General features: G+C 40.7%; 1 protein-coding gene across 4 annotated transcripts in view; it reads right to left on the bottom strand.

Moving 5' to 3' along the window:
• CELF2 (CUGBP Elav-like family member 2) overlaps positions 1-26,908 on the bottom strand; it is an 815,728-nt gene that overhangs the window by 396,135 nt on the left and 392,685 nt on the right. For all 4 annotated transcript variants that reach the window (XM_025445402.3, XM_049100929.1, XM_049100920.1 and 1 more), the window contains one exon: positions 6,266-6,301. Coding sequence is in view for 3 of the 4 variants with exons in the window: in XM_049100929.1 (XP_048956886.1) it covers positions 6,266-6,301 (36 nt within the window). In the remaining variant the exon portion in view is untranslated. The remainder of the gene's footprint in view (positions 1-6,265; positions 6,302-26,908) is intronic.

Raw genomic sequence — 26,908 nt, forward strand, 5'->3', positions numbered from 1 at the left:
GACAGGAGTCAGCACCCGGGGCTTTGTACATTAACAGAAGGAGCATAAAACCCTTCAGGGCAAAGAAGCCTTCACAGAAAAAATGGCATCTAAGATGTGTGGCTTGTTTTTTTTATTGCTAGCAAGGTAGTGAATCTGAGAGGGAGGGTTCTGCAGATTGTAAGGTCTAGGGGTATAATGGTGTCCTATGTGGAGAATTTTAACTGCTTTTCTTTCCCCAAATCTTCTATTAATTTGCCCAGATTGCTCTTTAAAAACAGTTTAGGACATTCCCTGGATGAACAGTCTCAAAGAGAATAACAGCTCTGCAGACTGGTGTCTAAACCCTCACATCAACCAGTCATCCCCTAAGCTCCTCTTCCCACCTCTGCACACTATCCAACAATATGGTACCACTTCCTGCTGGCGTACCACCCCCGGGCCTCTGTGATGACTTTCCCTCTGTGTGGAGTGCACAACCCTCTCCACTGCTACATGCTCCATCCTGACCCATCTTTACAAGTCATGTTCAGAAGGTTGATTCACGAGGCTGTCCTTGCTTCCTCATCTTGCTGCTGGAATTCCTTAGTGCCTATTGTTTGCTTAGATGTCTTTCTATCTTATGGCATTAAACACTTTCCCCAGCACTCTGAAGAGCCGTGCCTGCTACACCAGCCTAAACTACTCCAGGGAAGAGACAATGTTCCATTTGTTTTCTACCAAAGACCCTACAACTATCCTTGGCATATAGTACTTGATGTGCCTTTGTTGAATTAATGAATAAATGATAGATTTCGTAAATGTTAAACTGGGTCAGACTTGGGTCCCAGGAAAGTTGGGGGAATTATTCTTTCTTAGGGATTATAAAAAAGACAGGATATGCTCATCAGTTCCAGATTACTTAGTAAGAGGTTGGCCTGGAAATACCAACATTTTTTTTCCTACTTTCTTCACTCCCCAGCCCCTGGAAAACAATTTTCTACTCTATGTTTCTATGAATTTGATCGTTTCATTTATTTATTTGTTTTGTGTTTTTTTAGAGTCCACACATAAGAGATACCATGCAGTAGTTGTCTTTGGCCTATTTCACTTAACATAATGTCCTCCATATTCATTCATGTTGCCAATGCCAGAACCCCTTTGTCATGGATGAATAATATTCTAGTGTATGTATGTATGTGTGTACATATGTGTGTATATACACACATCTTCTTTATCCATTCATCTGTTGACATTTAGGTTGTTTCCATATTTTGCCTATTTTGAATAAAGCTACACTGAATGTTGGAGTGTAGACATATTTCTGAGATCCTGTTTTCATTTACTTTGGATATTTACTCAGAAATGAGATCGCTGAATCATGTGGTAGCTCCATTTTTAATTTTGGGGGGGAACTCCATACTGTTTTCCACAATGGCTACATCAATTTACATCCCCATCTACAGTTCACAAGGGTTCTCTTTCCTCTACATGCTCACCAACATTTGTTATCTCTGGCCTTTTTCATGGTAGCCATTCCAACAGGTGTGAAGTGATACCTCATTGTGGTTTTGATTTGTATTTCCCTGATGATTAGTGATGCCAATCATCTTTTTATGTATCTGTCGGCCATTTGTAAGTCTACTTTGATAAAATGTCTACTCAGGTCCTTTGGCCAGATTTTAATTGGGTTATTTGTACTTTTGCTATTGATTTCTGTAAGTTCTTTTTTTTTTTTTTAAGATTTTATTTATTTATTCATGAGAGACACACACACACAGAGAGAGAGAGAGAGAGAGAGGCAGAGACAAAGGCAGAGGGAGAAGCAGGCTCCATGCAGGGAGCCTGATGTGGGACTCGATCCCAGGACTCCAGGATCACACCCTGGGCTGAGGGCAGGCACTAAACCATTGAGTCACCCAGAGATCCCCCCACCCCATTTTTTTTTAAAGATTTTATTTATTTATTCATGAGAGACACACACACACACAACAGAGAGGCAGAGACACAGGCAGAGGGAGAAACAGTGTAAGTTTTTATATTTGTTGGATATTAAGCCCTTATTAGGTTATATATATGATTTGTAAACATTTGCTCCTGTTCCACAGGTTGCCTTTTCATTTTGTTGATAGTTTCCTTTGCTGTGCAGAAGCTTTTTAATTTGATATATGGTCCACTTGTTAATTTTTGCTTTTGTTGCATTTGCTTTGGGTGCCACCAACATTTTTAATCTTCTAATTTCTTTCTTTTTAACGACTTTATTTATTCATTCATGAGAGACACACACACAGAGGCAGAGACACAGGTAGAGAGAGAAGCAGGATCCCTATGATGGGGAGCTTTTTGTAGGACTCAATCCCTGGACCCCAGGATCATGACCTGAGCCAAAGGCAGACGCTCAACCACTGAGCTACCCAGGTGTCCCTATCTTCCAATTTCTCTTTTTTTCTTCCTATCTTCCAATTTCTAAAGAAGATAGCATTTTGTATTGAAGACAACAAGAAATATTAGGTTCTTTTACTTACCAAAGCTCTCTATGGGGCACAGGCATCTAATTTAAAACCCAATGCCCATGACTGAGAGATATGGCCAATCAGAAAGTTTATTCTTGTTCTTCCACTACAAGGAATCTATTCAGTTCAAATTCCAAATAACAAAGATCAATAATTGAAGACCCAAATTCCACATGTGAAACAGTAATATAGTGACTTTTATCTCTGATAGTCACATAAACAAGCAGTTCTACTTTCCTGGCAGAGGATCTCACATAGCAACCCTATGGCCTGTGCTGGTTCTTTAGGACTCAGGAGCTCTGTTACAGTATATTTAATACTTATATTCCCTAATCCCCTCAAAGAAGGCACAGATAAAAGATCAAGTTGTTGGATTAAAACATAAGAAAAAAGTCCAAGTTTTTCTTTCTTTACTTTAACCTTTGGCCCCTGCCTCCAATAGCTAACATCTTGTACAGCATGGCCTCTGAGTTACATACTTAATTATCTTAAGCTTCATTTACTAATACCTCATGATTCTCGAAGAGCATCCTGACCTCTGGGTGTTGTGCTATAAGAACCAGCACGCGAATCTTCATTGTAGCACTTCAACTACTTCTACTGAGGTCTAGTACACTGCTTTATTTCCCAAAGTATTTAGTTTATATTAGAAGAGTGGACTATGTTAGCAAAGAATTAAAATGCTCTCACCTTTTCAAAATTAGCCAATAATAGTACATGATTATCCTAAAGCCTCTGTTAATATAAACCTTTTTATACCTTTACTCGGCTATCCAGTATCAAGTGCTAGCTCTAGATAAGCATCATTTATATTAAAACCCCAGCTTACCATAACTAATTTAGCGCCTCTTTCCCATTTGAATAGTTGGGGATTTTACCATAATTTAATTAAAACACATCCACCCAAACCAAACACCCTTCACCATTAAAAAAAGATCTCGAAAGATGTGCTTATAATGGAAAAATTTACATCCCTACCTACAGTTCACAAGGTACAGTTCACAACAACCAATTGTTCAGATTGCTAACCTGCCCTTTGCTACAGCAAAATAAAAGTGGGGAGTCACCTGTGAGATTGAAAATGATCATTTTCACAGCTCAGGAAATAAGAAACATACATTCCATTTCCAGGACACTTCGAGACAAAGAGGGGTAGCATGAGTAGTACATGTAGCCAGTTTAAATATTTGTTTTAATCCCAACAAGATCATTGTTTTTAATATTTATAATATAATTACAATGCTTAGTGCATGTTGCTCATATAATCTAATTTTTTTTTCTGGTGACATATTATTACCGGGCTTTAATTTCAGCAATGGCAAGAATTCAAAAACACATTTTGGTTATCATTAGTAATGAAAAACAAACCTGGTACCTGTTCAAGTACCTTTCGCACATATCTCATTTCAACTTCAAAGCATTTTTAACTACCAAGACACAATCCACTGCTACATGATTTGTACATTTTCACAGAATATTATCAGCCAGTGGCCAGCTACTTTAAATTAATGCCATGTAAAGCAATTAAAGTTGAAATACTCCACCCCCGTGCAATATTTGTAAATGGCCTTTCAGAAAATTTCAAGACAAAGCCAATGAAAACCAAACCCCAAAACTGCTTTCAAATGCCACCGTCTTCCTTTCCAGCCACATATCACTAGTTAGCAGTTGCCTGAATTTTCCATTTTTCCCTAGATATTAGCATAAGCACGTTTTTATGACTAAAAGCATAAAAAACACAAAATGTCATGTTCCACTCATCATTAGCTGACAAACAAACAAAATAACTACAGGTGCCTTGTTCTAAATAGCACCAAGGTTTCCCAGGGCTCATTTGCACTTTGCCAGTGACAGGCTGGAGAAATCTCTAAAAGGGCTGAAAGCTGGACGACTGATTGAATTCTACAAGATCACACAAACCAACGACTGCTAGCAAAAAGTCTGCTGCCAACAGAAGGATTCCTCACTGACATTATTAACATTATTTCATGTTAATAAGAGGAAGAGAAATAATTGTCAATTGGATACGTCCTGAGCTGCTCTAAAGAAAGTAAAAAGATACCTGAGACCACATCAGAAGAAGCATAATTGAGAAAGACCTAACCTACTATTTATTTCTCATGCCCTAATTGTAGTGCGTTACAATGACTATGAATCATGGTTAGGATGGGATTGTCGTCATGTTTATTTTCAACATGGTGCAACATTAGAATAGCAAAATCCCATGGAAAAAAAATATAGGTAGGCTCACTGCCAAAATAACCTCCCACCAAACTGCAGGAGAGAACAGATCCTCCCTCGAGTAATAAACCAGCTACAACGGAAGATGGTTTGCAGGGAATATGGGCATTGCCTCTTGGTATTCCCGATATGACACTACTTAATAGGACCCAAGGTGCACACCAGGTCTCTCAGACATCTGAGCAATTTCTAGTCCGGTGATTATAGCTCCACGTGGGTTTCATCTGACAATACCAGGGTGGTCTGCTGTTCTAGAAAAGTTTGCAAGTCATTCTGCATTCCATTATTTCGGGATTAACTTCCTCACCACAAACACGGGCAGATCCACCTCTTTCTCTCTCTGAAAATGACAAATGCTTAGGTCTTCACAGCGAACTTTCTCTGGAGCGAAAGCGCAATGACAAACAAACTCAGTGTGGACACACACACACACCAGAACACACGTCCACATCTAACCTTGTAAGCCGGCATGGAGTTGAAAAGTTTCTTTGGGATGATATCCAAAGAAATAAGACATATAGTAATTTAAATATTTGGATCACAGTAAACAGTTTTCTTTTTTGGCAATATTAATTACGATCCTATAAGCAAAGATTTTCTTTACATAAAAAAAAAAAAAAAAGCAACCAAATGTGCTTATCTCCTGTAACAGATGGTGACGATATGTACTTTCTCCCTATTCCTTACTGCTGTTCATTATCACATTCTTCTGGCTCTTCTTTTTCTTGTTCTTGAGATTCTCATCATTTTCATTTCCAACAGTTCCCAGGAAATACCCTGTGCCCTATTCACTCATTCACAAGCAGTTATGGAGCACCTTCAAAGACCAAGGCAAGATGCTAGGTTCTGCATACAGTGCCCACTAAAATATTTCTTAAAATACTGTTGTTCTTTTTTTCTTTCATCTAATAAATAGTGATAATCATTTTTGACAGCTAGTTGTCTATAATATGCATCCTGTTCATATCTTATTTCTTATAGTGACAAAAATATCAAAAATATATAAAGCACACTGATCAATTTATATATCGATTTCTTTTCCGAGTGAGACGATATTACTAAATATTTATTTCAACGATAATAAGAAATACAAAAGTATTGATATTATCATCAAAACTATGATGTAAGTTCTTTAATGGAAAATAGAATTCTTTCATAACTCTCGAAGTCCCTGAATGCAATCACAATAGTAGTATACTGAAGAAAAATACAATTCATTGTGCTAATTCCCATGAATGTAATAAAGGAAGCAACATGTTTATGATTTCTGCAGAGAATATAGCTTACACATATGTCTCCAAACGCATGATATAACTAAAAAAAAATAAGGATGCTTTTTCTAAGTCATACATGGACATTTCTCTCATTACTTTTTGGCTACATATCTTATATATGACTCATACACAATTTTTGGTATTTACATAATGAAATACAAGGTCTTAGAATCTGATGCGAGGAAGAGAAAGTTACAAAGGCCTCTCTAAGAAGATACAGCATTTCCTTTGAGGTGCATCAGAAATCACACACAGAATAATCAAAGCCAGCCTGCTCACCTTGGTAGACTTCCCGCTAACTCGGTGGTTGTCTCTCTGAAGGAGAAAAAAAAGATACATACGATTAGCTTATTTTGGTAAATTATAAAAATCTGTTTAATGAAACCATAACATGCCAAGGCATTATAATCACATGTGTCAAGAAGATACTGTATATGCACCATGTTTAGAAATTTATAATTGACTCATTACATTTCTCATTAATTCCCACAAATATTTCAATGGTCACTTTCAAAGCAATTTCACACGCATGCAAAATATCTGCCTCTGCTTTCTGTTCAAAATATTAACATGTGAAAATGTACAACATACAGAAAGAAAATAGGAAGGAAAAAAAATCCCAAACCACCTTTTAGGTATTTTCCAGTTAAATAAAGCACATGTATTCATTTTTCCAAGAATCATTTAGTAACAAATTCCTTGAAGAATGTGTCTTTGTGTTGCTGATCTCTGTCACCTGAGGTTTATGAAAGAACACGTACAGCACAAATCCAACTCTTTTAGTAGCAAATTGCTGTTTTTTATTTCTTCATTATAGCATCCTACCAGGTGGGATTTTTGAAGGCACATGCTAGGATAATTCAAGTGGCACAAAAGACAAGTCACTAACTGAAAGCTTTACAGTGTGCTAATAAGAAGGATGAGAGACAAATTTCAAAACTAACTTTTTTCCTAATTGCAATATCCTATCTTTCAATCAGAGATGTGTTCTTCGGAGTTGAGAGAAGCAAGGAGTAAGAGGTAGAGATAGAGGCTTAATGATGAGATATTTTAAAAGTGGAGGTAGGTTCAACTTTGCTTTGGGGGATTAAAGGTGGAATTCTTAGGAACAGCAGTACATAATCTTCCTCAGGTCATATAATCCCTTTAAGAATCTCATTAAAGACACAAACACTTTACACGGGGTAAAATAACAATATACCCATACAGATGCAACAAAATATGGCACACAGCTGTAGATGGTCCGTGGACCTCCTGTAAGTACTGTGTCAACCTTGGGTTAGGAATCTCAGCCTTAGGCTCCCAACATCTTTACTCATCCTGACCATCCAAATAAAGGGCTTCCTTCTGCAGGACTTTTCTCTGGCCCTCCCAGCCTCTAGAACTCCCTCCTACCTATTGTCTGTGACAGTACCCAGGCGCCGCAGGGACTCGCTGGTTCCTGCAGAGCCATACCACCTTCAATTAACGAAAGATTTGTAAATGAGTGAATTAATTTGAGCTCCTATAGATATATTCTCTCCTAAATAACCAGATAATATATTTTTTAAAGATTTATGTATTTATTTTAGAGGGTGTGAGCACAGTGGGGAGAGAGACAGCAGGTGGAGAAAGAATCTTAAGCAGATATGGGGCTCGATCCCACGACCCATGAGATCATGACCTGAACCAAAATCACGAGTCAGATGCTTAACCGGTGGAGCCACCCAGGGGCCCCAAAGGCCAGATAATATTAAACCTCCAGATTTTATTGCCTCAGAAATCAACTTTTGAGAGAAAGCTTCCATTTCTTTAGCAAAACCACAGTGCAAAGTTTTGTCTGCTACACTGTTGAAGGCTTTACATGTATTTGTCTCTTGTATGAATTCCCTGCCTGCATTAGAAATTTCTCTTTCCAAACAGAATGAGAACTGTGGGTACCCTAGCTAAGAGGCACCCCTCCCTTCAGTCTTCTTTGTAAAATTGATCGCAACAGGTATCTTTTAAATTCTATTTTAGTATTTATTATTTTGTAACTTGAGGCCGACATACGGGAGGTCTCCATAAATTTTTGTTTGCAAGGAATGAATTAATGAACTTTTCTGACCTTCTTGTTGGCACTGGAAGGTTAGATCTAAGTTTTAGAGCTTGATCACAGTAATAGCAGCATCCCAGGGTCAAGGTACACTACCTTTCCTTCTTTGTAATCTTTTAACTCTTTATTTTTGCTTTCCAGATTATAGGTACTTTCATATTGAGTCCCCCAGTATCTTTCTTAAAAAAATGTTGGACATACATTATAATAAATTCACTTAAATCACATAGTAGAGCAGCATTTCTCAACCTCACACAATATTGACTGCTTTGTCATAAAGGCTGTTTTGTGCACCGTAGGATGCTTAGCAGCAGCCTTGGCCTCTACCCACTAGATGCCAGTAGTACATACCCCTCTCACCCTCCACTTTGTGACAATTAAAATGTCTCTAGACGTTGCTAAATGTGCCCTGGGGCAAAACTGCCCTCAGTGGAGAAGCTCTGCAGTAGAACAACAGAACTGAAGCAACCATAATTGACTTCTGTTTCAAAACCTTACTGGAGTGAGCAATACTCTCCACTTCCCTCGGAAAAACATGGTGGCTGAGGCCTGGCAAGAATGCTCATCTCCCTCTGGCCCCTGGCACCCAAGTGTGAATGCAGACTGAGGGTATGTCGTGTTTGCTCCTCGACAAATTTATGTTAGTGAAACTCTTATTTTCAAATTTAATGAAACAAGATATAAAACCAATGAAAACTGACTGTGGAACAGTTCTCATTTCTCTGAAATCTAAGTTATCTTCTTGGGAATGAGCAAAAAGTGACAAGTAGCTTAAGAAAAACCGATCTCGAATTAGCACTAGGGGCCGGACAACCATAAATACTGGGTGACGAAAGATGTGATTTTCTCAAGTGTCTTTAAGTACCTGTCCCTCTTAAAAAATAAACTAGAAATAGGTGGTGAGTTGTAGGTGTGATTTGTGCATGAAAGACAATGCAGGACTCCACCCAGTCGGGTCTACACGCTCAAAGTGTTGGCTTTACTTTCAGAGCAAAAATGCTGCGAAAGAAAATTATGCTGTCCACATAGGAAGGAGGAGTGGGGGAAATTTATGTTTTACACAACTGTGTACCCAAAAATTTACATTAGAATCACAGACACTACTTCACAGGAAAAGTAATTTTGAGTGAACATGCATGAGTGGATGAACACAGTTTAAATGATCAGATGTTACCTAAAAACCTGATGATTCCATTGGAGCATGTAGCTCCACGGCTTCAAGAAAGAACACGGAGAGAGGAAGAACCAAGCATATCTGACTGCAGTAATGGAGCTAGGACCCACCAACCCAAAACCGTTTTCAAGATAAGCAAAAACACTAGAGCTTTTAAAATAACTTGTTCATTTTTACCCATTTTCTATTGTTAATAATCTGAATCATTTGTGTTTTCATGAATTTGTACGCTTGTAAAGAAATCTTTGAGGAAAATAAATTTAGCATAATATGCTATGCTTCCCCTAGGTAATGCTCTATCAAAACCCACTTGAGAGAACTTAACAAAGTATTACACAGAACATTTTTAGGGCAGTGAAACTACTCCGTATATGATATCATAAAGGTGGATACACGTTGTTAAACATTTTGTCCAAGCTCACAGAACACACAGGGCCAAGTGTGAGCCTTAATGCAAACTATGGACTCTGGATGATACTAAGGTGTCAGTGTAGGTTCATCGATGATAACAAACACACCATCCTGGTGGGGGATGTTGATAGTTGGGGGGGGGGGCTGTGCATTTGCAAGGGCAAGGGAGATAAGAGAAATCTCTGTACCTCCCTGTCAATTTTGCTGTGAACCTAAAAACTGCTCTAAAAAAATAAAGACAAACCTTTTTTTTTTTTTTTTCAATGAACTTGTATGGGTTGCAATGTCCACGTGACCTTCTAAGCATAATTCATTTTCAGCACTAATACTTATTCATCCAACATACTCACTGAACACTTAGCATATGTTTGGCACACACCATGCTGGGTGCTTTCAGAGGCACCAAGGTGAATTAGATCCTGATCCTTCTCTCCAAGTGTTTATACTCCAGTAAAGGATATTATATAAGGCATGAAGTGGTGGATACTTTTCAATCTTATACTACTGAAAGCTCCTTTAAAGACTGTGACTTATCTGTTATTTTGAATACTCCATCCCCAGCAAAACCCAGACACTCAGTACATATGAATGGAATAGAACCAAGAAACGTTTCTACTTTGCAGGTAATTCCCATCCATTTCTTAAAATGCCTTCTGGAATTATCGCAATTGCACTAATTTCCTTTCTTTAGTTTCCATTACTAAGATAATCTGATTTCATGAAAAGAGTAGAATGCTAAAAACTAAGTGAAAACAATGATGAGAAAAACAACAAAGCAGAATTCTGTGTTCCAAGAAATCGAGCTGTCCCAGGGGCTAAGAAGTAGACTGAAATGATGGAGGGCGTGCGACAGGTTGCATATCCTTGGGCAATTTCTTCTGCCTCCTGGCTCTCTAAATCCCAGAATGTAATAACAATGCTGCCCTTTGATCTGGAGTTGTTGGATCAATCACCAATGTGAACAAACAAGAAAGCTCCCTGCAAATCTGAAGTTGTGCTATAAATTCAATTTTATCAAAGAAAAAAAAAACAGAATAGACAAGCACTTTTCAAAAGCTGATGTGTCCCATGGGGGTATTATACAGTCTTTCTTTCTTTCTTTTTCTTTCTTTATTTCTTTCTTCCTTCTTTCTTTCTTTCTTTCTTATTTCTTTCTTTTTCTTTCTTCTTTATTTTTCTTTTCTTTCTTGTTTCTTTTCTTTCTTCTTTTCTTTCTGTCTTTCTTTTTCTTTTATTTCTTTCCTTCTTTCTTTCTTTCTTTCTTTCTTTCCTTCCTCCTTCCTTCCTTCTTCCTTCCTTGCCTCTTCCTTCATTCCTTCTTCCTTCCTCCTTTCTTTTCCTTCTTTCCTTTCCTTTCTTTTCCTTTCCTTTCCTTTCCTTTCCTTTCCTTTCCTTTCCTTTCCTTTCCTTTCCTTTCCTTTCCTTTCCTTTCCTTTCTTTCCTTTGTAGATTATTTAGCATCCCTTAAAAAAAAAAACTTTAGTTTTAAATGTGTAGAACATTCGCCGGTGCACAGTGATGCCAGCTTTTATCATCTGTCTGAAATAGCGTTCTTCTTCATCATGTCCCATCCCTTTCCATTCCTGAACTATGCAAACAGTTCTTTTTTTAGGAAGTGTTGAAGCAAGAGCATACCATCTATTTCTGTGCAGCTTGCCAGTTTCCAAAATTAGCTGACAACTATAAAACAGAGGACGAGAGCCCCCATGCTAATTGTGTGGCGGCATGATAAATATTTTTAAGACCTGGAATGTTCCTCTCCAATGGTAGTTACCTTTGATTCTTCCGAAAGTACGAAGACTTTTAAAATATTAAAATGCAGCTTATTCCTATTGCATGTCCTGCAAATGATTTAATGTTTCAGTCATAGAAGAGGTGAGGTTTTCTTTAATTAAGAAAAGGATGAGAGGGAAGCAGATTTTTTTTTTTTTTTTTGTCACCTGGCTTGGGGCAAAGTGTGGGCAGTTAAAGTTGGATCTATTTCCCAATATTACACACACAAGAAGACTCACTTAGAAGCACCACTACAAATGTGTACATTAATTTAAGCCTGTTAACTTTTTTCTTCCATGGTGAACCTTAGCTCCAGGAAATCTAAAACACCTTAGACATTTCTTCTCTGATGAAGAAAGCCCAGAAACATTGCTCATTCTTCCTAACCCAACGTTGTTCTCCCCTATTGTTTGTCTTTATGTTCTCTTTATTTTGTCCCTTATTACTTCCCTCCTAAATTTCTGCTCACATGATTAAAATATCATCGTGTGTGCTGCCGTGCATGAGTGCATGTCTGTATATAGACACAAGCAATTATTCCCATGTGGTGCAAACTATACACACACACACACACAAGCTCACACTGTTCGGACGTCATTTAATACCAGCCACTATTCTGGGCCATTTATGTGAGTTTACTCACTTAGCCCTTACAAGAGCTCATCACTGGGATTAAAACAAAACAGAGATGAGAAAAATGAAGCAGAAAAATGTAAGTAGACACATGGCTAGTGCCAGGGCCGGGAATCCAGGCACTCTGGCCTCAGAATCCACGCTTTTGATCAGGATGTTATATTCCTACACAGTATTGACCAGCTACAAATTGTGTGTGTGTGTGTGCACATATTATACATGCATTTTTCTTCTTCTTCTTTCTTTCCTTTTTCTTTTTGCAGGACAGGACCCCAGCACAAAGGCAGGAGTGGGGGCAGATCTACAGATTCAGTTGGAAGGGCAGTGGCCGGGCTAGAGGGAAGTGGGATGGGTCAGAAAGCCAGCCAAGGTGGCCTGGAGATGGACACCCTCAGCCCCCCATGCCAGCAGAATGAGGTGGAGGGGAGTGGGGTCTCAGGGCTGAAAGGCGCCAGGTTTGGGGCAGGGCGAGGGTGGGTCCAGGCTCATCTGAGACCTGCAGGCTCTCCAGGCCTGTCCTGTAGCACAGTGCAGGCGAGGTCTCAGCAAAGTGCCTTGTGGTCCGCACAAGAGGGAGAAGCCTAGAAGGGCAGGCCTGGAAAGGGGAGGAGGGGCTCCTGGGCAGTGTTCTCAGGGTAACACGGCTGCTGCCTGGGAGACTCCCTAGAGGTAATAAAATAGGGCACACACACATTTTATATCTATATAATTATATAGATATAAAACATATAATATATATAATATGCATATAAATATAATACTCATGTATGTATGTGTATATGATACAATTACTGATTCCCTTTGGCTTGTGTGCTACAGTAGGTAACAAAGAAAGGGCCCCCTCTCTGGAACTTTACAGTGTGGAAGGGGGAGGCAGGCCAAAGACAAATGAGCAAATGGATATTTATTACTGCCTTTCACTGGATAGGTGCAGAAGAAGAGAGGACGGTCAGGAGGGGCCCCCTGGAAGGAGACTCCAGGGAGTGTTAAAGCGTGAAACAGAACCACTTCCTCCCCCCCCACCCCCCGCAAAACACACACCCCAACTTCTCTGTCGGTTGCTTTCCTCACCACTATTGCATTTCACACTTGCCTTCAGCAAATATTCACCTAGGACCCACTGCACGAAGCAGACAATTCGAGGTGTTGCTTTGGTGTAAAAAAATGCTGGGCAGGCTGGATCTGTAGACTCAGCACGCTGGCAGACGAAGAGGGGTACCAGGCCCTCGGATACACAGGGGCGTCACTCAGAAAGCGTCAGGTTTGGACAAGAGCTGCCCCACGCTGCTGTGGAGGCCCCTGGAGCCCAGAGTCCCCCACCAGCAGCACCCACAGGCCCAGGCCCGTGGGGGCTGGAACTTCCCTCCCCTGGGTCACCAGAAGACTGGCTGCACTAAGGTTAATGCACTCCCATGGCTGAGCCACCCAGCCTCCTAAGGAACAGGCACGGCCTACTCAGAGTCCCCGCTGAGATGTTTTGGGGCCTCAGAATTTCTTCGGATCAGTCAAGTATTGCTTACATAAAGCAGCCACAACTGCGTGCCTTTGGCTGTGTTCCTGTGTCCCAGGCCCCCGAAAACAAAATTGCCAAAGGTTACCCCCCATCAGTTCTGCAACATCGGCCCCCCGGCCCGACGGCCACCTACAAGGGGCTGCCACTCAAACAGCCCTGCTGCCCCTTCGGTCATCCTGAGATGGTGTTCAGGGCTTGTGTTTTCTTTTCTTTCAAGAGTGTCATCTGGACACTTAGCTCAGGAATGTTCCTGGGAAGGGGAGGCCTGTCCTCGACATCGCGGGTGGCCTTCCAGAGGGAACCACATCTGCACACACCCCCGGGTATACCTGTTAGTCTTCCTCCTCGATGCTCCTGAGTCCACCTCGGTTAAATAATGTACCCAGGAAGGACCCCAATCGGCCATGGGTAACAAGACCTGCTCCTTAAAACGTGCTTATTTAGACTTTAGCAATAGCAAGTGTAACCAGCCCTGGAGGATGGTCGCAGAGCCTACAAATGGCACATTATGTTTCACTTACCAACTTGTACTCTCAGAGGCAGAAAGGAAAAGCAAAAACAAAACAAAAAGCAAAACCGGACAACATACATGCAAGGCTGTGTGCACGTGTATGTGTTTAAAAGCTTTGTTAACAAAATGACATCCCTCCAAAACAAAACAAAACAAAACAAACAAACAAAAAAAACCCAAAACCCAAGGAAAAGGTATATTTTCTTCAAATTCTATGCTTCTGCCAGGGGTGAAGGGGTATCAGATTACTAAAAGGTCTCTGCATTTAATACTGCTAGAATATTGGGTTCTAAGCTTTACTGCAATTCATAAGTGGGCTTAAGGGAAAATATGCCAAAAAATTGTTAATCAAAAATCATTTTCTTCTTTGATAAATCAGTCTGAAAGGAGGCCCATTTTGCAATGATGCCTAATTTTTCTATTAGCTCCTAGGGATGTAATATGACCAATAAGTCCTCTTAATGAGAGAAAATCATCCCCACTCCTGATAATTTCTGGATCAAAGAGGGATTTGCAAATACCAGCCTGCATTGTAATGTTTGACTAATGGCCTAATCCATCAACTGACAAGTATGGTACCAAGTTCTTTACCATATACTATTAGCACGTATTTATTAATTTGTTCAACCAATACATGTCTACAGCTCCTACTGTGTGCTGGTTTCTACATATAGGGATTGAGCAGGGAATAAATACACACAGACCCCCTTCCCCCAGAGGGTTGACCGTGTCATGTGGAAGGCTCCCTGCAAAGGCTTCCACAAAGCAACGCCTGCTTGTAAGTGTCAGGATGAGATTTTATGTGCTCCCATCCCCTGATGATCCCCTTCAGAGAGGCGTCTGGGAGTAACAGATCCAGAGAGACTTCATCAGCATAGCAACGCTAGAGTCTGGACTGATGAGCCAGACTTTGGCAAGAGGAAGGATATTTTGTCTTACAGAAGCTGCCCTTTCAAAGAATTGAAAATGCAAGAGCCACCGCCCAGTTGAAATGGATGTGAGGACCTGCAGGACACTGCGCACCTTCCAGACACAGGCTCTGGCCTGGGGGAAGGGGGCAGAGAGCCGGAGACACACGGGGGACACGGGGCAGGAAGGAAGAGGGAGAAGGGGGTGGCTTGTGACAGCCACAGTCAAACTCTATGCGGGATGAGGCGATGGAGTGAAAAAGTGGAGAGATGGTTGCATCACCTCCTGAGTCCTGGTCTGTTTGAATCTGGCGAAGAGTCCGATTACCTCCTGCCCCCCTTGTGCCACCACCTGCAGATCCCCAGACCCCGCCAGGCTGGCTCCTGGGGTGGAGGAGGGGGGCTCGGAGGAACACAAGCTGGACTCAGGACTCGTGGCCTTGTTGGTTTCCGCCCCATGTCCCCAGGTAAGAGACAGAGACACTCCTATTTGGCGTGTAACACAACCATGACCCCTAACCAGCGAACATGCCTTCAAAGGACTTCTAGGTCGATGGATCGAGCCTCCACCCTGCAGTTGGCAATGGGGCTCAGGCCACTGCATTGAGCCCCTTCCTCCTCCTTTTTTTAATGAGAAAAAAAAAAAAAAAGACAAAACCCAGAAATTCTGTCAAAGCTGACTCTGGCTAAAGCGTTAAAAAAAAAAAAAAAAAAAACTCATAAGAGGCATCCATGGAAATTGGAAAATAATAAATATTGCGCTGATGTGATTTGGGGAAATCTTTTTTTTTTGTTTTTGTTTTTTCACTGTCCAGTACAGTGGCCATAAACACATAATAAAATGCTGAAGCTAAAGACCTCACTTCTTCTCTCCAACAGTGTATTTATTTGTTTTTAATCCACCCATTTATACAGTCCTCAGTGAGGAACAGGAACGCACTATTACCCCTCACCTCGTAGACGAGTCAAGTGGGGATCCAAGGGGTTCCAGAGTTTGTGATAAAACAGCCAAGTCAGGGAGCCCAGCCCTTCTCACTATAAAAGGTTGGCACGGACATCAGAGGTCTGGGCAGAAACATAGAATTCAATCTGCGCTCTGGGCAAAGAGAGGGAGGGGCGAGATGAAGGTTCTCATCCAGGGGACCCTTTCACTTTCTTAAATTTGCCCATCCAAAACAACAAGACTCCAGCACTATCCGCAGAGGGACAGTTAATGCTACTTTAGATCCTTCTTATTTTCCTGGTTGCGTCTTGGGCTCTGCTGGGTAAATTCAATGTGGTATTCATCACTACCTCTGAAAATTCAAATCTATTCAGCCACAGTGGGGCATGTCCAAATCTCTCCTTTAACAATCGCCAATGTGCCTTTTTCGTGGCAATAAGGATTTTGAACCAATCCCAGATGAAATCTCCAACCTTCAACACACTCACAGATGACAATTATATCTCTACAATCACTAAAAATAAAATAAAATAAAATAAACCCAACAGAAATGGAATCAACAGCAAAAGAGCTAAATTATAGATAACAGAATATTCATAAAACTATACCTCATCTCATGAATGTGGGTGCACTGCCTGTATGCCAGGATTTCTTTAGCCACTGGTGATATTCAGCATATTGCAATTGAGTGCAATTACAGTTAGCTATAATTAAGAACAATTACAGCTTTTATTTCTACTTGTTCTTTAAAAGCACATTTGTAATAAAACTTTTTTTTTAAAAAGGTGAAGAATATAATTATACATCCTTATAACGTCTCAAATAATTAGTTTGACTAAAGTTTCTTCTGGAACAATTTTCATTTTAACTGTCAGATCTGCCATTTATAGTCAATGGAACATACTTTTAAAAAAATTCCATCATTAACCTTTTTCACCCCATATAGCTGTATATGAATTATTGGTACAAATTGGAGGTTTCAGTATTTAAATCTCTGGGGCCTGCTGCAAGCCGTAAAAGAATTTTCCCTTTTAGTTGTCTATGGATGTCTATGGATGCTCATGCATGCACACATGCGCATGCACATGTGTGTGTCCTTTAAGAAAAAAATGCTACATTTTTAGTGTGTGTTTTTTGGCTCAAGATTTTTGGAAAAAAAATTGCTTGTGTTAGAAAGAGGTATTTTCTAGTTCTATATTGCAGAACGCTGTCTCTTATTTACTGCATATTTATGCAGTGTCAAAATGAAGTCCCTGGATTGTGACAGACCTGTCCCTTGGTTTAGTAACTCACAAAGCACATGGTCGGCATCAGTGGAATGGGATCAGGGCCTCATCAGGATCAGTGAAATGCTACCTCTTCATAAATTTGGACTCCAATTCATCTCTACCAGGTCACCGTCCCCCCCTGCTAGACTGGAAGGTCCATGAGGGCAAGGATGATCTCTTGTCCTTCTCTGTCACCAGCACTCGAATCAGAGAGAGGCCACGAAGAAAGTGCTCACTAATATGTTGGATTAATGGAGAGGGCTTTTTTTTTTTTTTCAGGTCTTTCCCATTTATGTTGGGGATAATTGAAAATTAATCACCTGAATGACTTTGTAGATAGAAGAAAATTAGGTAATACAACTCTGGAAATTAAGGATATTTTCACCGCTTATCTGGTTGAATTAGCAGTCCTGGGAAAGTCACTATTAGACAAAGTCTGCACACCTGGAAATGGGGGATTGGAAGGGATGATCTTTTAAGGTCCTTTTCACTGGAACATAGAATTTCTTTTAAAGATTTTATTTATTTATTAGAGACAGAGAGAGAGGCAGAGACACAGGCAGAAAGAGAAGCAGGTGCCTTGCGAGGAGCCCGATGTGGGACTTCGTCCTAGGACCTTGGGATCATGACCTGAGCCAAAGCAGACACTCAACCACTGAGCCACCCAGGTGCTCCACATAGACAAAATCTTAAAAATCTTAAAGGCAATTAATATAAGCCTAAAACAGGCATGTGGAGTAGTGTGTGGGGTGGGTGAGTATAATCACATGCAGAAGACAGACCATTAGTATCCAAGATGCTGAGAATTGCTCCTGTTAAATTGTTTATTGAGAGTAAAGATACTCTCAATATTCAAAATACTGAAATAGATTTGGATGCAATTTATATCATAAAGCTTATAATTTATTCCTTAACAGCCAGCAATTACTACATACGTACTATGCTTCAAGTGCTTTGCTTAGCACTTCACATAACGCTCTCTCATTCTCCACAACTGTTTGTTATTAATATGCCCATTTTTTTTTAGATAAGGAAACTGAGTCTCAGAGAAGTCAAGTAAATTTGAACCCAGGCCTGTCCCACTCTAAGATAAACAGTTAAAACAAGAAAACAAAAGCACACACGGTAAATTACAGTCAAAAGACACCAAAAGTAGGGTGATAGCCTGAGACTGTGGGGTGAGGGGGTGAAGAATCCATAGAGCAACCTAATGGCCCCCATGAGAGAAACAGGGATCTAAGAAAAAGGGTTCAAGCCCAACTTTACTTATACATCTATAGGCTTTTATCTTAGTGGTTCTCAGACGTACTTTCTATGAAAAGGGTCTATATGTACCAGGCACCATGAAAGGGGTATCCAATGGGTCAGGTCTAGGGTTAAGGGTTAACTTCACCTACTTCTGGATATCCATCCTTGCCCAAAATGCACACGAAGGCATCGACATGGCCATTCATTATAGCTCTGTCTGTAGCTGATATTGTCTAAATGCTCATAAATAAGGTACCGGCCACGCCGTGCGATATCCCCACTGTGGAATATGCATGGAGCGGTTAGAGAGAATGAAATAGCTTTCTGTGTTCTGAAATGGATAGAATTCCAATGCATGCTCAATTATAAAAAAGATTAAGTTGCCGAACATAGGTGGGTTTTATGCTATTGATGTAAAAAACAAACACAGAACAAAAGTTCCATGAGTACATGTGAGTATGGAAATGCATAGAAACGGGCCTGGAGGAGATCTGATAAGTGGTAGTCTCTGCAGAAAGGAGAGCAGTGGGCATAGTTCAGTCTTACAAATGCAATTTTTTTTTTTTAAAGGGCTGCCGAGCTGGCCTGAGGGCCCGGTGAATGAGGTGGCATTTCTAGGGCTGCAGCAGGGCTTTCAGCTCTCTGGAGAGAGGTGTGCACCATGGCGGTGCACAGGCTGATTGCAGCATCTGCTGAGAGGTGGCAAAAGCTGGACACTGGCCCTCTGTCCCTGCTCCCTGGGAAGGGGTCTGAGGCTGGGGTCTGAGGTGGACCTGTGGGCTACCTGCCTCCCACTTGTGACACCTGCCTGCTGCGGAAGGGAGACTTCCGCACCCATGGCTGGGTCAAGGTCGGCCCCACTCTCAGCAGGGTGCTCACGGTGCCCAGGTGTGCACCGATCTGGGATCTCCAGCACAGCTGCACAGCGGGCCTCCCATCTGCTAGAGGCGCTAGAAAGCCCTCTGCAAGAAGGCTCAGCAGCTCATGAGGCCTAGTTCTCTGTCACCTTCTGCGTTCCACCAAAGGCTGCCGGGAGGGGGTTGGGGGGCTACAGGGTGGACATACATGTCCAGAGAAGCCCATCCAAAGAAAGAGCTGCCTTTTAACAAACTCATTCACGTGCTCAGCCTGGTTTAAGAGTATGAAGACAGATTCCTGAAATGTGTGCAAAAGCCAATTTTTAACGTATTGAATCAAGTGTAGATGCCCTCAAGAAACTTTGCTATTTCAAGGGGCCCTCTGGGGACCCTATTTTGGTAAGGAATGTGATCAATCTCTCAGCTTGTTTTAAAATTAGTATTTTCATAAATCATTTTGCTTATTGGAAAGTTTTATGATTAAGAGAATTCTCTGCGGTAAGGGTTAAGGAAGGAGGTATTTCTGCTAATAATAATTCAAAAAAATGAGTCTTAACACCTCAACTGTGGTCTATGTTCTATATGTAGTCATTCACTTTTTCATCTAACATCCTGGGAGTAGGAAGGTAGCATTTCTCGGAGATGGTGGACTGGTGGGACCCTGACGTTCCAAAATATCACAGAGTGGCTGCAAAAAGTAAATGTGACTAGAAGCACCTGAGCAAACATTCCAGTGCAAAATGTCACTTAGCTTCACATGCGTATTCGGGGCCAGCCTTACTCAGATTAGGAAATGGTATTTGGGGAGCCTTAAGGAAATTTTCACTTTCCTTTCACTAACCTAACCTCCCAGAGCACTTCTCTGAAAGTTGAAATGTCCTTCCTTCCTTGACTTTCCCTCCCTCCTTCCCTTCCCTCTTTTCTTCTTTCCCTTTCTGCTCCTCTTCCTTCCTTAGGAAGAGTTCCTCTTCAGGACGCCTGGGTGGTTCAGTGGTTGAGCATCTGCCTCTGGCCCAGGGAGTGACCCAGGAGTCCCGGAATCGAGTCCCACATTGGGCTCCCCGCAGGAAGCCTGCTTCTCCCTCTGCCTGTGTCTCTGCCTCTCTTTCTGTGTCTCTCATGAATAAATACATAAAATAAAAAAAAAAGGAAGAGTTCTTCTTCGCTTTCCTAAGGTATAACTAATATACAGGAAGCAATATACTTACAGTATAGGATTTGATAAAATTCAACAGACGTACACACTCATGGAATTACTGCCACAATCAAGTTAGGGAACATATTCATCCACCACAAGTGTTTTTCTGCCCCACTGTAATCCCTTCCTCCCATCCCCCCCATTCCCAAATCACCAATGCTCTGCTTTCTCTCACTCCACATTCATTTGCATTTCTTAGACTTTTATATAAATAGAATCACACAGCATTCCTTTCTTTGGGTCTGGCTGCTTTTACATAATCATTTTGAGATTCACGCATGTTGTAGCCTGTATGGATAGTTCACTCTTTGGATTGCTAAGTGCCACTCCATTGTACGAACGCGCCATGGTTTGTTTATCCATTCTCTTCTAGGTGGTCATGTGGGTTGTTTCCATCTTTTGACTATTGCAAATAAAGCTGCTATAAACATTCACGCACACATCTTTGTATAGACGTTGTGTGGTTTCCCTTCTCTTGGGTAAATACCTAGGAGTAGAATGGCTACATCATATGGTAGGTGTATATTTAACTTTTAAGGAAATCACCCAACTTTTTCTGCAGTGACTGGAGTATTTGACATTCTCACCGTTAGGGTACAAGAGCATATGACAGGTCCAGTATTTTTCCTCTCACCATGATCTGGCGTGATCAGTCTTTTGAAACACATTTATTTTAGGGGTGCCTGGATGGCTCAGTCAATCACCTGCCTCTAGCTCAGGTCATGATCCCAGGGTCCTGGGAACGAGCCCTGTGGGGGGCTCCTTGCTCAGTGAGGAGTCTGCTTCTCCCTCTCCCTTTGCCCCTCTTCCTCACTTGTGCTCTCTCTCAAATATTTTTTAAAAACTTATTCTAATAGGTGTTTGCTGGTAGTTCGTTGTAGATTTAATTTAGATTTCCCTAATAACTAATAATGTCGACACTCTTTTCATGTGCTTACTTGACATCTACACATCTTCTCTGGAGACACGCCTGTTCAAATCTTTTACCCAATATTTAAAATACTGGATTTTTTTCTTATTGTTGAGCTTCCAGAGTTATCGTATCTATAATTTACAAATTTTTCTCCTTGTCTGTGACTTGTCTTTTTATTCTCTCAATGGTTTCTCTCAAAAAAAGAAGACTTTCTACAAAATGAAGTCCAATTTACCGACTTTAGGATTATTCTTTTTAGAGATGTAGCTAAGCATCGTTGCCTATCCAAAGTCACAAAGAGTTTCTCCAATGTTTCCTCCTAGAAGTTTTTAGTTTTAAGTTTTGTATGTAGTCCTGTGACATTTGGGGTTCATTTTTTTATATGGCACAGAGTCTGTTTATTGTGTGTGGATGTCTAGTTGGTACAGCACCACATGTTGAACAACCTATCATTTCCCCTTTGCACCCTCGTTATAAATCAGGTGTCCATGTATGTGTAGGTCTCTTTCTTGGTTCTCTATTCTCTGCTTGTCTAATTCTGTATCTGAATCATACTGGTTTGATTACTGCAGCTTGCTAATAGTGTTAGACTTCCAACTTTGTTCTTCCTTTTCAAACCTATTTTTTAGGCCCTTTGCATTTCCCCATGAATTTTTGTCAATTTCTACAAGAAAAGCCTGCTAGGATATTGATAGATATTATATTAAATCTATAGATCCATTCGGGGAGGATTGACATCTTTAACAACCGTGAGTCTTCTGAACCATGAATCAGTGTCCTCTCCATTTATTTAGGTCTTCTCTAATTTCCCCCAATTTTGTGGTTTTCAGTGCACAGATTTTTGTCTGTTGTCAGATTTCTTCCAAAGCACTTAATATTTTCGATGGTGTCATAAATGGTAGTAAATAGAAATACAATTTTCTATTATATATAGATCTTATATCCTGCCAATTTGCTGAGCTTATTTGTGATAAGAGCTTTTTTGTAAATTCTGTAGAATTTTTAAAATAGGCTATCATGTTGGTTTTGACTAGACGTCCCACTTCTTTTGCAGTACTGATGTCTTTCACTTTGCACCTTGCTAGGGTGATCTTGCTGCTTCCACTGGTTAGAACCAGGATAATGCTGAATGAAAGTGGAGAGGCAGACGCTGTCTTGTCCTTGATCTCAGATGCAAACTGTTAAGTCTTTTACTATGAAGTTGACAACAGCAGTGAATTTTTCATATGAGATTGAGGAAGTTCCTGTCTGTTCCCATTTTGCTGAGATTTTTTTTTTTTCAGGAATGGATGTTCATTTCTGTCAAATCCTTTTCTGCATCTATTAGATGATCCCATGGTTGTTCTCTTTCAGTTTGTTAATACAGTGAATTAATAGTAATTGATTTTCAAATGTTGCATTCCTCCCATAAAACCTCCATGGCCATCACGAATTTTCCTTTTTACGTGTTGTGGATTCAATTTGCTAAAACGTTGTGTAGGATTTTTGCACCTATACTCACATAGATATTGATCTGTAATTTTCTTGTAGCATCTTTGTCTGGTTTTGGGAACAGGGTAATGTTGTTCTCATAGATTGAATTGGGAAGAATCCCTTTTTCGATTTTCTGGAAGAGTATGTGTAGAATTGTATCATTTTTACCTGAAATATTTGGTAGAATTTACCAATAAACCTCTCTGGGTCTGGGGTTTTCTTTATGAGAATGTGTATAACTACAGATTCAATTTCTTATTAGATACAGGGCTATTCAGGTATTTTATTTCTTCTTGAGTAATTTGTCTTTCAAGGAAGGTATTCACTTTATCTAAGTCAGCAGTTGGTCCATAGCCTATAACCTAAGAGTGTGTTTTTTAAAAAAAATTGTTTTAATTGAAAAAAAAGTATGTGACATAGGCTAGATGTGGTCTTCAAAGCCTAAAATTTTTACTTTCTGGCCCTTTACAGAAAAAGCGTAATGACCCCTAATCTAAGTTTTGAATTTATTGGTATAAAGTTGTTCATATTATCTCTTACTATCCTTGTAAATAGTTGGATAATTTTTAGTGATGTCACATGGTTCATATTTTTTTTCTATTAATAAGTGATGGTTTCCACCCTAATTGGTCTAGCTGGAGGTTTTAGCCATTTTATCAATCTTCTCAAAGAACTGGCACTTGGTTTCATTAACTTTCTCTATTGTTTTTCTGTTTTCTATTCCACTCTCATCTTTATTGTTTCCTTTCTTCTATATCTTTTGTGCTTAATTAGCTTTTCTTTTTGTAGTTTCTTAACGTGGAAATTGAAGTCACCGATTTGCGACTTTTCTTTATTTCTAATATAGGGGTTTAAAAGTCCCCCATAAAACTGCTTTAGTGACATCACACACATACAGATACAGTGTGTTTCTGTGTTTAGTCAGCTCAAAATATTTACTAATTTTCCATGTGATTTACTTGCTACATGGATTCTTTACAAGTATGTTGTTTTAGCTGCAAATCTTTAGAGATTTTTCTGTTATCGATTTCTAATTCAATTCTGTTGTGTCAAAGTGTGTACTCTGCGCCATTTGAATACTTTTAGACTCAATGAGACTTGTTTCATGGGCCAGAATGTGGTCTATTTTGTTAAATATTCCATATGCTCTCGAAACGAATATGAATTCTGTTGTTGTGGGTAATGTTCTATAAATGTCGATTAGGTCAATTTAGTTCAAGTGTTGTTCAAATCTTTTACGCTCTTACTGATTGCCTGTCTACGTGTTCCATCAATGATTGAGAGAGGAGTGTTAAAATCTCTGACTATTGTGGGATTGTTTGCTCCTCTATCAGTTTGTGCTTCATGTATTTTGAATCTTTGCTGTTAAATGGATAGAAGTCTATATCCTCTGGATACACTGATGAACTGACCCCTTTATTATTACCAAATGACCCTCTTTATCCCTGGTAATATTCTTTTCTCTGAAATCTACTTTATCACTACTAACAGACCCATTCCAACTTTCTTTTGATTAATGTTACCATGATGTGTTCATTTCTTAGTGATGCTGTGACAAAATACCAGGAAATGAGTAGCTCGAAACAACAGAAATGTGCTCTCTAGCACTTCTGGAGGCTAACTGTTCAAAATCAAGATGTCAGCAGAGCCATGCTGTCTCTGAAGACTCCAGGAAAGAACACTCCTTGCCTTTTCCAGCTTCTATTAGCTGCCAACAATCTTTGGTGTACCTCTGCCTCTACTGTCACATGTCCATCTCCCCTCCATGTGTCTATGGTCTATGTCTCTTTGTCTCCTCTTTTCTTTTTACAAGACAACTGCCATATTGGATTTAGGGCTCACATTAATCTAGAATGTTCTCTAGCCTCGTTATATCTGCGAAGACCTTATTTCCACATCCTGAGAATCTGAGTAGACATGATTTTGGAGGGACACTACTCAACCCAGTCCAGTCTGCTGTCTAGACCCCCCAAATTCACATTCATACAACATGCAAAACATATTCACTTCATCTCAACATTTGCCAAGGTTTTAACCCATTCTAGTCTTAACTTTTTATTTGTTTCAAGTTTTTACTTAAATTCTAGTTAACATATAGTGTAATATTAGCTTCAGGAATAGAACTTAGTGATTCATCACTTACATATCACACTCAGTACTCATCACAAGTGCCCGCCTTAATCCCCATCTCCCATTTAGGCCCCCCCCACAGCATCAACTTTAAACGCAGGATCTCATCTAAATATCGTCACTTCAAAAAAGGTCCAACTATTATTGCATCAAATATTTAAATTAGGGATGGGTGAGATTGTGGGTATGGTACATCCTGGAAAAATCCCTGTCCATGTGTGGACAGATGATGCTTGAAAAAAGTCATCTGCTTCCAAAGTACAATTGTGGGCAGACATAAGATAGACACTTCCATTCCCGAGGGGGGGCAGGGAAGAGGAGCAGAGGGGGATAGGAGGAGTGAGAGAAGGAGGGAGGGAGGGAGGCAGGGAGGGGGAGAGAGAGAGAGAGAAATTGAAAGAATAAAGGAGCCATTGGTCTTAATAGGTTTACAACCCAGCAGGGCAAGTTCCACTAGGTTTCAGAGCCTGAGACTACTTCTTTGAGGCTCTATCCATCTTCTGGGTTCACCACAGTGGAGCCAGCTCCTGGTCTCTGGGTTGGCAGAGTTCCCATCAAGCCCTGCCTCTGAGACCACAGAAGACCCTAGAGCCCCTCCCCTGGGGCGGCCTCTCTGACCTCTCCATCTGCAGCTCCGACCTCATAGCCATTCTTCCATTTTATTGAAAAGTAGAGCATGTTTGTAGCTGAGTGGTTCCATCAGCCCTTTCCTGCTCCTAGAATCCCCCAAATTGGACAGCCTTCTGCCTTTTCACCCTGTCTTTGTCTCGTTCTCTCCAAACTAGAAGTGTTTTTGCAGATATAATGCTCTCAAAAACCTTGCTGGTCTTCTGGGTGTGTCCTGGGGATCCACACGTTACACAGGAGGGTTTTCTACAGATCCTTCCCGCATAGCTCTACTCTATTCCTGGCTTCCACTGAGGGGATTGCTTGAACCCATGAGTCACACGGCTGATCCCTCCAGCAAAGGTCTGTGCGGCCACACCCCTGGCGTTGTTTCCAGAGCACACTCTGGATAGCCTGATAATTTCCCAAAGCATCAAGTTCTGCTTCTTTTTGTCTAACAGTTTCTCTCCCAATTTATTTTTTCCTTCTCTCATTTCACTATAAGCCACAGGGAGAAGCCAGGCCACACTTTCCACAATTTGCTGGAAGTCTCCTCAGCTAAACACCCAGGTTCCTTGCTTCTAAGTTCTACTTTCTACCAAGCATGATGATGCAATTCAACCAAGCTTTCTGTCACTTCATGACAAGGATTGCTTCCCCCCTGGCATCTGAGAACATGTCTGTCCTGAGGCCTCACAGGGAGTGCCTGAATGTTCATGGCCATGACCCTACATGCGCTCTCTGTGACAGAAGCTTTCTCCACCATGGCCTCGTAAGCCTTCACCAGAATCACCTTTACTGTCCAGATATCTACCAACAGTCTCTTCCAGGCAATCTAAACTTTTTTTTTTTTTTAAATCAGGCACCTCCAAATTCTTCCAGCTTCTACTCATTATCTAATTCCAAAGCCACTTCCACATTACTAGTTATAATAGCACTCCACTTCCCGGTACCAAAATATCTATTACTTTCTTAGGACTGCCGTAACTAATTACCAGAGACTGGGTGGGATGAAAGCAATGGAAACGTGTTTCCTCACGGTTCTGGAGGCCAGAAGTCTGAGGTCAAGGTGTTGGCAGGGCTGTGCTCCCTCTGACGGCTCTAGGGGAGAACCTCTTGCCTCCTCCTAGCTGCTGGCTGTTGTCGCCAATCTTTGGCATTCCTTGGCTCACAGCAACATCATTCCAGTCTCTGTCATCATAGGTCTTCTTCCCTGTGTCTCCATTTCCCTGTCTCCTCTCTCTTCTTATTAGGACACCAGTCAGATTGGATTTAGGAGCCACCCTCTC

This window comes from Canis lupus, chromosome 2, assembly GCF_003254725.2.
Source record: "Canis lupus dingo isolate Sandy chromosome 2, ASM325472v2, whole genome shotgun sequence".
Classification (NCBI taxonomy): Eukaryota; Metazoa; Chordata; class Mammalia; order Carnivora; family Canidae; genus Canis; species Canis lupus.